General features: G+C 42.6%; 1 protein-coding gene across 3 annotated transcripts in view; it reads left to right on the plus strand.

Moving 5' to 3' along the window:
• Positions 1–998: 998 nt before the first annotated feature.
• Armc1 (armadillo repeat containing 1) overlaps positions 999–13,657 on the plus strand; it is a 28,608-nt gene continuing 15,949 nt past the window's right edge. Inside the window, exons 1-2 of one of the 3 annotated variants that reach the window (XM_005361905.2) lie at positions 999–1,149; positions 8,910–9,127. In XM_005361905.2, coding sequence (XP_005361962.1) covers positions 8,948–9,127 — 180 coding nt within the window. In that variant the 5' untranslated portion in view covers positions 999–1,149; positions 8,910–8,947. Of the gene's footprint in view, positions 1,150–1,194; positions 1,480–8,909; positions 9,128–12,587; positions 12,648–13,657 lie in introns of those variants that run through there. The other 2 variants (XM_026786690.1, XM_013351917.2) reach the window with 2 other exon arrangements.

Genomic DNA, 13,657 nt, shown 5'->3' on the forward strand with positions numbered 1-13,657 from the left:
TGAAGCTCTATTTAGCCTAAACTGGCCCTGACTCTGGAATGATCCTCCGTCAGCCTTTGCCTACTTAGTGCTCGGATTACAGGCCTGGGTCACCCTGGACGTCTGGTTTATAAATCCACTTACAAAGTATTGAAGATAAAAATTTAGAGTACAGTCTGGTACTCTTCCACGCTCTTTCCAAATTAAAGCCCCTTCAAATTCCTTGCGACAACAACCAATCTCTGTAACTTTAGTATGTGAACTACACGTCAGAATCAGACAGTAAAAGAGAAAATCCACAATGGCTGTAATGGACGCATTATTTTTCAGATTGGCCTGCGTGATTTGGCTACAATTCGAGAAATACTTTGGAAACTAAAATATATATCTAAAGCGACCTCTCAGTGACTACTATCGATAAAACAAGTATGTGTTTACTTTGATAAATAGAAAGCGGGATTAACAAAACTTCATGATGAACTTAAGAAGCTAACAGAAGACCCTTACAAGAAAGAAGACAAACTCGTTCCAAAGTTAAATCACCTCAGCCAACCCGAAAGCTCTTAGCGCCCTTAACTTTGCTAGAAAGTGACACTAACAAGAAATGAACGAAATCCAAGGACGCCAGAGTGCCGACGTTCATAGTAAAAACTACAAGGAAACGTCTGAAGATTCTGAGTAAAGACTCACAGACGCGGATGAACGAGGTTGTTTTATTAGACCTGGAAGACTTGCTGTAGACGGAATATTCGGTTTGAATTTCTAAACGCAGTCGCTCCGCCGCGGGAACTCTGGGAATTGTAGTCCCGGAACAGCGAGGAATGCAAATTTAGTCAGTTCTCGGTGGACGGCGAGCTCTTGGGTCCAATTCAGTGTTCTGAGATCTCATTGGTCCCGGCTAGTTAACCAATGAGAGAGTGGGCTTGAAAATATCCCTTCACTGATTGGATATCCCTCCTCACGTTGGACGCATTCTCAGCCAATGGGACGACAAAGCCAGCAGAGGTGACAGGGTCACCGCGGACCCTGCTGATCCTCCTCCGCCGGCGGCACAAGCCTGTGGTTCTTTGAGTCAGGCCCCGGCTAGGGCTTGCCGCGCCGCCTGTCGTGCGCCGTCGCGGGTGCGGCTCTGATGCTGCGGCTGGCTCCGGACGCCCGGAGCTCTGCAGGGTACGTGAGCCGGGGGCAGGCTGGGGCCGGGAGGCGGCCGCCGCACCGCGGGCCCGCCGCTGCGCTCGCCTCCTTCCAGCATCCCGCGGGACGCTCGCTCTCCTCCCCGCCTCCGACTTTGACCAGCCAGCCTGCCTTACGGGTAGCGGGTGTCGTCTGCCTCTTTGCTTTTGCTTCGTCTTGTCGGCGTGCTTTCTGTAAATCCCGTCCACCCGCCAGTCTTAGCGCGCAGGCCTTCGTTCAAGAGACACCCGTGTCTACAGGTGGTGGGCATTCGCGCAGTTAGCGGCTCCTTTCGTGCCAGCGGTTGCAGTCGAAGGCCCCGCTTGGGTCAGTTGTTCTGTGCTTGCTTGCTTGCCCGAAATTTTTCCTGTCATGTGTTCTTATTTCCTGTCACTCTGAAACTCACTCAAGACTGTTATGTGAAGAAACTGAGGCTTGGAGGAGGTAACTCAATTCCCAGAGAGTTACAGTTAGTTAATCGCAAGGAGAAGCCAGATCGGATCTCAGTGTTTGGTGGCGGTGTTGGCTTTTCAACCTCACTTAACTCCTTAAGGACGTAGGCTAGGTCTGTACCCGCCGCAGCTGTTAGCACGTGAGAGCTAAATACGTCTGTGAATTAAGTGGTGATTTCTTGGCTGAAGGAAGAGAAGAACCTATCCGACCGACATCTGCTCAAGTACAGATGTCTCACATGCCCCGTGCTCCTAAGACTGCCTGCCTGTCAGCGACATAGCCCTCATCTGGAAGCTGGTTGGACATCTCAGATTCCCAGACCCCATTGCACTCAGTGCGCTTGAACTTGCGTTTTAACAAGATTCCTTAGGTGATTGCAGTGCGCATTAAAGTTTGAGGACTGTGTTTGTCCAGATAGAACCAAGGAAGAGAAAATAAGGCTGGGTAGTGATGGTGTATGCCTTTAATCTTGGTGTTCGGGAGGTAGTGGCAAACAGATCATTGTTAGTTCTAGGCGAGTCTCATCTATATAGGCCAACCAGGGCTAAATAAGGAGAAGAAAAGGTAAAGGCATACATTATATTTCAAAAAATGAAATATGCCTCTCAACAGTTTTAACTTAGCTCCAAATCTTAAAATAGGCATCATTAGTTACGGTGTTTCCAAATCGTCTTGTAAGACATCAGGTGCAGACTTTATTTTTTTATTTTTTTTTTTTTTTTTTTTGGTTTTTCGAGACAGGGTTTCTCTGTGGTTTTGGAGCCTGTCCTGGAACTAGCTCTTGTAGACCAGGCTGGTCTCGAATTCACAAAGATCCGCCTGCCTCTGCCTCCCGAGTGCTGGGATTGAAGGCGTGCGCCACCACCGCCCGGCTCAGGTGCAGACTTTAAAGGTAAAAGAGCAAATAAGACTACAGACATGCTAATTTACTGCTGACGGTTAAAACCCTTCTGTTTATTCACACACAGTTGCTGGAGCTGTCCTGTATAAGGCGCACCCCTGTTTTCTCCGCTTTTCTTCATTTGCCATGAAGACCTTCCAGTAACTTTCTTTGGAAGGAAGGGTTTTTTCCAGCTTATTCATTTTGGTAATTTAATAATAAAGATGAAACAAACAGCCAGATTCACAGTATCCCACTGCTCAATAATTAGTGTCTTGGAGAGTTTTAGTTTTTCAGTGTTCTCTTAAGAATTTAAAAAAAAAAATTATTTTCAGTGATTGCTTTGCCTGCATGTATGTCTGTGCACAGTGTGCATGCCTGGTACCAGAAGAGGGCACTGGATACCCTAGAACTGGATTTGCAGTTATAAGCTGCTGTCTAGGTGCTGGGAATTGAACCTGGACTTCTGGAAGGTCAGCCGGTGTTCTAATTGCTGAGCGTCTCTCCAGCCCTACTTGAGTACCTTGTTTCGAGGCATTCGCGTATATGTACCAGTATGATTTCAGGCTACCCTCTGCACCAGAAATCATTTGACGTGCTTGAGCTTAGGTCTTGCCTTCAAAACTATCTACTGACGTTTTGGATATACCCAAGGAATCTTTTTTTATTTATTTATTTTTTGTTTTTTCGAGACAGGGTTTCTCAATGTAGCCTTGACTGTCCTGGAACTCGCTCTGTAGACCAGGCTGGCCTTGAACTCACAGAGATGCACCTACTTCTGCCTGCTGAGTGCTGGGGTTAAAGGCATGCTCTTCCACTGCCCAGCAGGAAATTGTTCAGGTTTGTGCTTGACATTAATGCTTTGGATGAAAATACAACCAGCAAACAAATGAGCAAACATATTTGCATTTGACCTAGTGTGGTATTTACTGTAGAAAGTAAGGGAAGGATTTTGTTTGTTTCAATCTTCGTTGTGCTTCATTATCTACTATAAACTTGCTCCGATCAGGATTTCAGTTATTTTAAGTTCTCTTTGTGGGTGCTGTGTACTTGTTTGGGTATGTGTGCCCTGTATGTGTGTTGTGTATATGTGCTTGTATGTTGTGTGTGTGGAATGCCTGTGGAGGTTAACTTTGAGTATCTTCCTCCATCTCTTACTACCTTAGTTTTGGAAGCAGGGTCTTTTGCCGAACCCGGAGGCTCATTGATTTGGCTGATGTGTGAGTTCCAGGGCTCTCTGCAGCTCCAGCCCTGGAATGACCACCGTATGCCACTGTGCATGGGTTTTGTTTGTTTGTTTGTCTTGTTTTACATTGGTGCTTGAGATTCAAATGGAGGTTCTTGGGCTTGCTCATTCATCCCTTTATCACTGAGTCATCGCCCCGTGTGTGTGTGTGTGTGTGTGTGTGTGTGTGTGTGTGTGTGTGTGCGCGTGTTCTCAAGTGGGTGTGTGCATAAGGATACATGTACGTGTCTGTGCACATATGCGGATGCCAAAGATCAATATCAGGTGTCTTGTAAGTCTTCCTCTACTTTACTCTCTGTGATAGGTCTGTCACCGAACCTCCAGGTATCCACCTGTCTCCACTTCTGCAGCTAGGATTACATATATGCACTGCATTACCCTGCTTCTACATTTGGTGATGGGAATGCAAACGCAGTTTTCATGCTTGCACAGCAGACACTATAAACTAAACCATCATCAGCCCTAAAGTTATTTTTAGTGTGCCACCAATGAATTTAAAAAACTGTCTTACATTAGCATGTGAAGTAATGGGTTTCATAATGACATCTTCATATGTCATTATATGTTGCTCTCATTCATTCCCTTCCTCTGTTTATTTTGAGGTCAACTAAATTCTAAATGGAGGAATTGTGGAGTGAATCCCTCAATAATCACTTATAACCATTTTTCCAGCTTGTGAAGGCAAATATCTTCATTATACGATTTAAGTTTACTTGATAGGTAACAACAAAAAAAACCATTCTGAGTATATTCAGTAAGAAGGTTGTGTTTAAAACTCTAATTTAATAAAAGATTTGTTTTTATTTCTATGAGTGTGGGTATGTGTACATAAGTGCAAGTGCCCATGGAGGACAGAATACCCTGGAACTGAAGTTACAGGTGGCTGTGAGCTACCAATCATGAATGTTTGCAGCTGAACTTGGGTCCTCTGCAAGAGCAGTATGTGCACTTAACTGCTTAGCCATCTCTTCATCCCCCAGTTTTAACGTTTAAGCCAGGCAGCATAACCCTAGTACTTCAGAAGCAGAGAGAATGTGTTTTTCCTCCTCCTCTTCCTCCTCCTCCTTCCTCCTCCCCTTCCTGTTTTCCCTTCTTTGTATGTATATGTGGCACTACCTTGCAAATGCTAGACAAGTACCCTTTATCCTCAAGCTTGTTTCCACCTTCTTAAGCCCAGTGTAACTCTTATGACATCATTGTTTTGACAGGCATGGTGGTGTATTCTTGCCATCTCAGCACTGAGGGCTTTAGCAAGAGGGTGCCTACTTTGGGCTGGTCAATGAGATATCTCAAAATTAAAATAAAATAAAAATTGCTTTTGTGAATTCAGCAGTCTACAGAAACATTGATTATTTTAAAAGATTCAGATGACATATTAGAAAGGGGTGTCTGTAATCTGATGTTGTCAAGATATTAAAATAAGGTGAACTTTTGGCATTGAATAACTCTGCCCTGAAGTTTTACATCAAACCTGTAATTTGGAGGGCAAATCCGAGCTCCAGCCTGCTTTTTCTTGCCTCATTTAAAGTTGTAGTTGCCATGCCCTTGACCACAGCTCTGCTCATTGCGGTTGGGTTTGTCACTGCCTGATATTCCTGACTCTTCCTAGACAGACTTTAGTTTGAGCCTTTCTCACTAGGGTTTGGAGGTGGGACTTTTAGGGTATTTCGACTTCAGGACATTCCAAATGGTCAGGAAGATTATGTACAACATTTAAGGGATAATATCCATTGAATAGTTATCCAAGGGTGGCAGATAAAAACAGAACTCTAAATCCCAGTGCTCCGGAGGGAGAGGCGGGTGGATTTCTGAGTTCGAGGCTACAAGAGCTAGTTCCAGGACAGCTATGGCTGTTACACAGAGAAACCCTGGCTCGAAAAACCAGACCAAAATTTCTAGAACTCTATAGTCTCAAGGACAGCCTGGGTTCTGTGAAAAAGCCAAAGTAGTGTTGGTTTTGGTTTTGTTGTGTGTGTGTGTGTTAACATGCATTTATTTACTGTATGCAGGTTTAGGTATGTATTGGCACACATGTCACAGTGTGCCAAGGGTGGGGATCAGAGGGCAAGATGTGGGAGTAGGTTCTTTGTTCTACTGTCTGGGTCCCAGAGGTAGGACTTAGTTGTCAAGATGTGTGGTTTTGTTTCTGTTTTTCCAATACATTATCTCAGGTAGCAAAGGCTGACCTCACTTGCTATATTATATATCTTGAGGATGACTTTGAACTGCTTTCTCCTGCCTCTCAACTCTCTCAAGTGCAGGGTTTGCAGGCATGGACCACCATGCATGGTTGAGTATTTGGTTCTTCCTGCAGGTTGCTTGAGCCTGTGCCACTGACAGTACAAACCCTTGGGTAAGCTGTATTTATAAGCAGGGCAGATCAGATGCTGATGGAATGACTGAGAAACCACAGTCCTAAACCTGGTAGTTTATCATGTGCTCCATGCAGTGCTGCCTTTTATCCTGACTTTCAGAGTGGCAAAAATAACCATAATATTTTGATTCTAAGATAATTACTTGATAAAGGTTTTATTGTTATAAAGTCTTTTCCTTGAGTTCTTTGTATTTGCTTGGATATTAAAATCATTAATGTATTATATATATATATATTTTCAAATATGGTGTGAGTTAAAGATTATTACTGGTTTTAATAACATTGCTAAGTAGTTACTCTAACACGTTTTATTGAATAATCTTACCAGTTTTTATCAGTTTTTACTGAAAACTACCTTTTATTGAACATGTAATATGTGGAAGGCGTAGACAAAGCTCTTTGTATGAATTGTCATTTTATTTATACGGTATGATGTTTTATAGTTTGTGTTGTCAGCCTCATTTTATAGTTGTGCACATTGACACAGAGTGCAAAAGGTTTCCATGACATTATAGCTTTTTAAAAAAGATTTTATTAATGTGCATGTGTGTGTGTGCCTGTATGTATGTGAGTGTATGCCACATGTGTGGGGTGCCTTTTGAGGACAGGAGAGGCACTGGGTGCCCTGGAGCTGAGGTTCCTTGCTGGTGTGACCCTCCTGGTGAAGGTGCTGGGAACTCATTCTGTTCTCTTGAACAGCAGGGAGCACTCATCTGCTGGGCCATCTCTCCAGTCATTTAAGGGACCAAACCTCAGTCTGCTATGACTGGGAGACCTCTTGAATGCACGAAGAACCTGGAGGTGTATCTTTTGCAGCAGGCGGATAGAACTCAAGTCAGTGTTCTATCCACATACTAGTGTTAGGAAGGACCTTTTGTGAGTCAGGGTCGTGCTGTAGTCAGTACAGCTGACCTTTGCCTCAGCCTCTAGAGGCCTGGGGACACAGGCATGAGCTCCTGGCTGGGACACACTTACCTCTCCCTTCCTCTACTAGTACCTCTGCTTTACTCTATCTCTGTACATGTCTGTATGTGCTACTTTGTTGCCCTTTCCCACAAAATAACTTCAGTAAACTTTTCTGGACTTTTAAGACTTTATCCATTTATGCAAGTTAACACTTGTATGTTCTTCAGAATAAGAAATGTAATGCAAACTCTTATTGATTGATGGTATAGATTTTAAATTCCTTCCTTCCTTCCTTCCTTCCTTCCTTCCTTCCTTCCTTCCTTCCTTCCTTCCTTCCTTCCTTTCTTTTTTTCTTTCTAGACAGGGTTTCTCTGTAACTTTGGAACCTCTCCTGGAACTCTCTCTGTAGGCCAGGCTGGCCTCGAACTCACAGAGATCCTCCTGCCTCTGTCTCCCAAGTGCTGGTATTAAAGGCGTGCTCAACCACCGCCTGGGAAAAACTTGTTTCTTAATGTTTGTTTCTTAGTCTTTTACATGACCTGTACATTAGGTTTTCACAAATGCTCTGTTTTTTAAGGCAGAGACTTGCCTGTAACCTATGCCTTGAACTCATGGACTCATGATCCTCCCGCCTTCCTGAGGCCGTGTGTTGAGATTATAGGTTGAGACCTACCAAACCCAGATATGCTGGTTACTTATATGGAGAAAAAAACATGCTGAGTTTGGAAGGAGGGTTTGGAAAGTAGAAAGACTGCTGAGAAACACAATACTAATAAGTAAGAACCCCCCCCCCCAGTCTGTACTGAGAGACATGACGACCTGGAGCAGACATTTAACTTGTCTGACTGTTGCACTTCATATTCTGTCCCCTCTTCTCAATGTGTTTCTGTTAGACATCAGGAGGTGGCAGATACAGAGATGGATCCAGCTGCATGATGGTCCTCCAGTCTTCTTGGTTGAGGCACAGACAGGTCATACAAAATGGGCTCTTGGTTTCTTGCAGAGAAGCCCTTTTTTCTTTTCTTCCCTGATCTTGGGATTGAACTCAGGAACTAAGTAATGTATACTAGGCAGTGTTCTACCATTTAGCTAGTTGCTTGAGTAAAATTTTTGTTTTGACAGAGTCTTAGTAAGTCACCCTGGTGATCCTGAACTCGGTATCTTTCTGCTGCAGTCTACGAGGTCACGTGGACCACAGGTGTGCCACCGAGTCTGGCAAGGACGTCCTTTGGTGCTCCCTTTTCCCTTGGAGATTTTGTCTTTTGTAGATAGTTTGCTGTGTCTCCCAACCCCTCCCCATAGATGAGCAATGACAACCCAAGCTGTCAGCTCACCACTTCCCTTGAGGCACTTGTTTTAGCCTAGAAATGTTCAGGAAAGGAAAAGTCCTGGCAGTGTTACAGTTTGAAAAGGAGAGCAAAGGTTACAAGCTTGTATATAAAGACCTTGTTTATTGGAACCATAATGTTAAAATATGTATTGCTAAAATGAGATTTATTGGAATATTGAGGATGACATATGTTCTTTTGCATATATAAATAACTTGATTTCTTCCTTCAGCTTATGTTCATTTTATTTTTCACAAACTCTGGAATTGCCAGTTCTTATTTTTGTGTGTGATTTAGATTCATCTGCTTCCTTCTAAAGATATTATAATGCAGTTACTTTAAAAGCACCATAGCTGGGCATAGTTGGCGCATGCTTGTAACCCTAGCTTTTGAGAAGCAGAGGCAGGAGGATCAGGAGTGTAAGGACAGCCTCAGCAACATAGGTAGTCTGAGGCCAGTCTGGACTGTGTGAGACCCTGCCTCAGCAAGTACAAGTCTAAGCGGATGGGATCCGAGTCACCTTGGCAGACTAGAACTAATTTTGTCAACCGTGCTTTTTCTTTTTTACAGAATTTAAGAAGATTTTATTCATGTGCATGTCATAGAAGATGAATTCATCTTCTACTATGAATGAAGAGCCTGATGCTCTGTCGGTAGTTAACCAGCTACGGGATTTAGCAGCAGATCCACTAAATAGAAGAGCCATCGTTCAGGATCAGGGATGTCTGCCTGGCCTTATTTTATTTATGGACCATCCCAACCCCCCTGTTGTTCACTCAGCTTTGCTTGTAAGTTGCTTTTAATATTTTCATTCTCGGTACTTTAATTTTGCGAGTAAGAATTTTCAAACACCTTTGATAGCATGGTAAAAGACTAAAGGACATTGTTAGATCATGCAGTCTTTATTTTGGCATATAAAAATATAGAAATTATGACACGTAGTTCTTAACATAAATAGCCACATGTTGATTTGGTTCTTTAATGTAAATGATAACTATGTAACATGTAAATAAAATGTTCTGGTACTTGGTATTTTTAATTAACATGATGATCTATCATTTGTGTTTTCCTTTTGACGTAGGATATTGCTGTGTTAACCAGGCTGTTCTCCAACTCTTGGACTCAGGTCATCTTTTGACTGTAGACATATACCACCACACCCAGATCATTACTGCCCTCCCACATTTGTGTGTATACCTGGGCCTCCAACCCAGGGTTTGATGCATGTTAATCAAGTCCTGTTACTGGTCTATGTCCCCTAGCCCATCACTTGAGAGAACTGGAGTTAGAAAGGTACTTTTTAGTATAAGGAGTTGAAATCAGGGTGTCATGAATGCTAAGTACATGCCATACTAAACTACATCCATCACCCAAAAGATACTATTTTTTATTCTTAATTTCATAACAGCTTTTTTTTTTGAAGAGGGAGATGGAGACAGGATTTCACTTTGTATCGCAGGCTAACCTAGAACTCACTTATCATTGCCTATCTTCCCAAGTACTGGGATTACAGATGTACAGAACCCCATCTGGTTCATAACAGCTTTTAAAGATGTAATTCCTATACCTTCATAAAGTTCATGCATTTAAAGTATACAGTTGAGTGACTTTTATTCACAGAGTGGTACAGCCATCTCTTTAGTCAATTTTAGAATGTTTTAATTTTGTTAAATTGTTTTGAGGCATAGTCTTGTTAATGTTTCTAAGACCTACCTGGATCTTGAGACCCTGTTGAGTCAGCCTCTCAGGTGTTGGGATTACTTTCGGACCTTTTTATCACCTCAGAGAGTGCTGTACTGGTCACCTCTTCTTCCCCCCTTGTGTAGGCAGCACTGGACTGTGTATTTGCTACTCTGCAAAATTACCTATGGAGTTTTCCTAAAGATACAGTCATATAATAGGTAATGTTCGTGACGTTGGCCTCATTTATATTATGTTGAACAGATATACCTCCACACGTTTCAGGGCTTTGTTTCTTTCCATGTCTGGGTAATATCTCAAACACCATTTTGTTTATCCATCCACTAGTTGATGGGCATAACACTTATTTTAATGTATGGTAAGGAGGACAGAAAGGAAAGAAAATAAACAGGATCAAAGCTAATGATTTAAAAGGGTTTATGAGAAATGTGGAGGGTAGAGATATATGTTAAAGAGCAACAAGACCATCAGACAGATCCAGAATGGAGGAATTTCTTTGTGACAGGTAAAATCTGGGCCCTTCAGTAGCACTTCGTTTAGAAAAGAAAGGCAGCTGGAGCGGAGGAGAGAGCAGCAATGGAAGTGACCGTCACACGTTTTAAGGGATGTGTCAGTCAGACGTTATCCGTAGACCTGACTTCTATCCTGATTTGAACACATTCATCGTCCGCACCTTCTGAGTGACTGGGAGTGAATGCAGTATTCAGTAGACGACACTAAACATCACTGTGAAGGCTGCTGAGATGACTCAGCGGTTAGGAGCTCAGACTGCTCTGCAGGGACCCTGAGTTTGTGGTACACAGGCATACAGGGAAGCAAAATACCCGGATAAGTAAAATAAAACAATTTAAAAAAATTTAAAGTCACTTGACCAATGAGAAGGCTTGGTGGCAGGTAAAAGTGTTTGCCACCAAGCCTGATGATTGAATTGATGCCTGGAACCCACATGTTGTGAGGAGAGAACCAACTTCTGTATCTCCTGTTTTGTGACTTCCAGACATTGTGCTGTGGTGCAGGGGCATGCATACAAAATAACTAGTATAAAAATTAAATTAAAAATGTAATGCTTCATGTATGATGGTTAATGCCATCAGGTGTGGTGACACACACTAATCCTGGTACCTGAAAGGCAGAGGCAGGCTTATCTCTGTGAGTTTGAGACCAGCATGATCTACAGTAGTGGATCATTTAGCACTATATAGTGAGATTCTGTCAGAGCAAAACAAAAAATGCCTTGCTGTCGAAGTGTTATTAGCTAGAAAGTGAAAATGTTTTAAGACTTGAAGAAAAGGTCATTACTTTTTTAAAAAGGTCATTTGTGTAGACCTTTTATAATAGTATTTATAATTTTATAATAGTATTAAGATAATCTAAAACTAATTTCTTCCTGAGCATGGTGTCACCACCTTTAATCCTAGCACTTGGGAGGCAGAGGCAGGTGGATCTCTTGAGTACAAGTCCCTCATGGTCTGCATAGTGAGGTCCAAGTTTGCCAGATATACATGGTGATATCCTGTTTCAAAACCAGAACAACAAATAAAAACACCAAACTAATTTCTTAGAGATATAGTGAAATATCTACAGATGAGATGTTCTCTACTGTTCAGTTAGGGTTATGGACCAGATTGTCGCTTATTGAAGCTGGATGATGGGTACATGGGAGTCACCACACATACTTTCTATGTGTGTCCCAGTATTTCTATTAGTTCAAAAGACAGGCTGGAGGCAGGAGGATGAGGAGTTAAAGGTCAGCCTGTGTGCCGTGAGATGTTCCTTTGTTAAAATAACTGGCATAAACAGCAGAAGAGGGAGAGGTGTCCTTTGACTGGTGTTTGCAAGGGGACTTAGTTCATGCTGGGGAAGGCTTGGCAAGAGCAGCTCAGCTCATGAGTTCATGGTGGTGAGAATGTGTGGTCAAACAACTGAATGAATGGCAGCCAGGGATGGGTATAACCTTCAAAAGCCCTGCCCCCACCTGCAGTGATCCAGCCAGACCTTCCTTAAAGGGTCCACAGTTTTCAAAATGGTGCTTCAAACCAGATCAACTCTTCAAAACATGACCCTTTGCTGGGGGATATTCCAGATTCAAACCACATCAGTATTTTTTGTGTGTTTTATTTTGTTGTTTTGGAAATAAAATCTCCTACTATATATCACCTGTCCTGTCTCACGTCCCTTAGTTTGGGATTGCAGGTATGGCACTATCACATCTGACTCGAGTAGGTAATTTTTTTGTAGGCAGATTTTCTAAGTATAGAAACTAGGAAAGGCTGTTTACTGTGGGGAGGGTAAAATTGCTCAGCAGTGCTGAGAACTGCCTAGTGCAGTAGTATTGGATTGATATGATCCTATGACTGGATTATTAAACTACTTTTCTTCCTAGTATTGGATTGATATGATCCTATGACTGGATTATTAAACTACTTTTCTTCCTAGTATTGGATTGATATGATCCTATGACTGGATTATTAAACTACTTTTCTTCCTAGTATTGGATTGATATGATCCTATGACTGGATTATTAAACTACTTTTCTTCCCACTTCAGGCCTGCTATAGGCTCTGAGGGCCTAATCCCTGGATTTGTCCAGGGTTGGTACTCGGCCAGGTAAGTTGGACAGAATGACTGCAAGGAAGTTAGAATAGGATCGTGGCAAGAGTGGTTCAAGTGGTGAGATCATAGGTGCCAGCCTGAGTAGTGAGCGAGCGGAGATAGAAGGCGCGAGCTAATGAAAACCTAGAGGCCAGTAGATTGCGGTTCTAATAAGGATGAGAAGCAGGTATGCACTTTAATAGTTCCCCTTTCATAAGGTGATTTCAGAACTTTATTTTAGTTCAGTGCTCACTCCCAGTTTGATAAGATGCATTTCAGACCTATTTGTCCACTTTTATCGTATGCTTTATGTATGTCCCCTTCTTTTCTCCCATCTTTGTTATGTATATATACCTACATTGCTTTAAGCAGTATGCTCTCAGTCTTTGTGTGTGATACTCAGGATTAACAGAACTTCATACATGCTAAGCAAGCACCTGGCTAACTTCCTAGCACTCAGCTTTAAAATATATTGAATTTTTAAAAATTCAGTTTGTTTTGTCTGTGACAGGGTCTCACTAGATAGCCGTGCTGTTGGCACTCATTGTGTAAGGCTGGTTTTGAACTCGCGAGAGTCCTGCCTGACTCTGCCTCTCAAATGCTGGAATTACAGGCATGTGCTACCACAAACAGCTGTCACTTGAGAGTTTGGAGGATTTTTTTGGAGTGCTGTTGCCCTGTAGTGTAGGCTTGTCTCCAATTCTAGTTTTGTTTTGAGAAAGGGTCTCTTATCACCCTGGCTGGCCTGGACTTTACTCTGTAGACCAGGTTGGCCTTAAACTCACAAGAGATCTGCCTTCCTCTGTCTTTAGAGTGCTTTGATTAAAGGCATGCGCCGCCATACCCGGTGTTCCCTTCAGCTGTTAACTCCCCTTGTTTCTTTCTCTGAGTTAGAATTGAAGGTATGTGCATCCATGTTCAGTTTCAAATGTCTTTTATATTTGTTCTCATCTTCATCGGTTCCAGTGGTCTTCATTCCCAAACATAGACTAACATGTACTAGCCTCCTTTTCTTTCCTGTCTGC

Source organism: Microtus ochrogaster, linkage group LG5 (genome assembly GCF_000317375.1).
Source record: "Microtus ochrogaster isolate Prairie Vole_2 linkage group LG5, MicOch1.0, whole genome shotgun sequence".
In the NCBI taxonomy this organism is placed as follows: Eukaryota; Metazoa; Chordata; class Mammalia; order Rodentia; family Cricetidae; genus Microtus; species Microtus ochrogaster.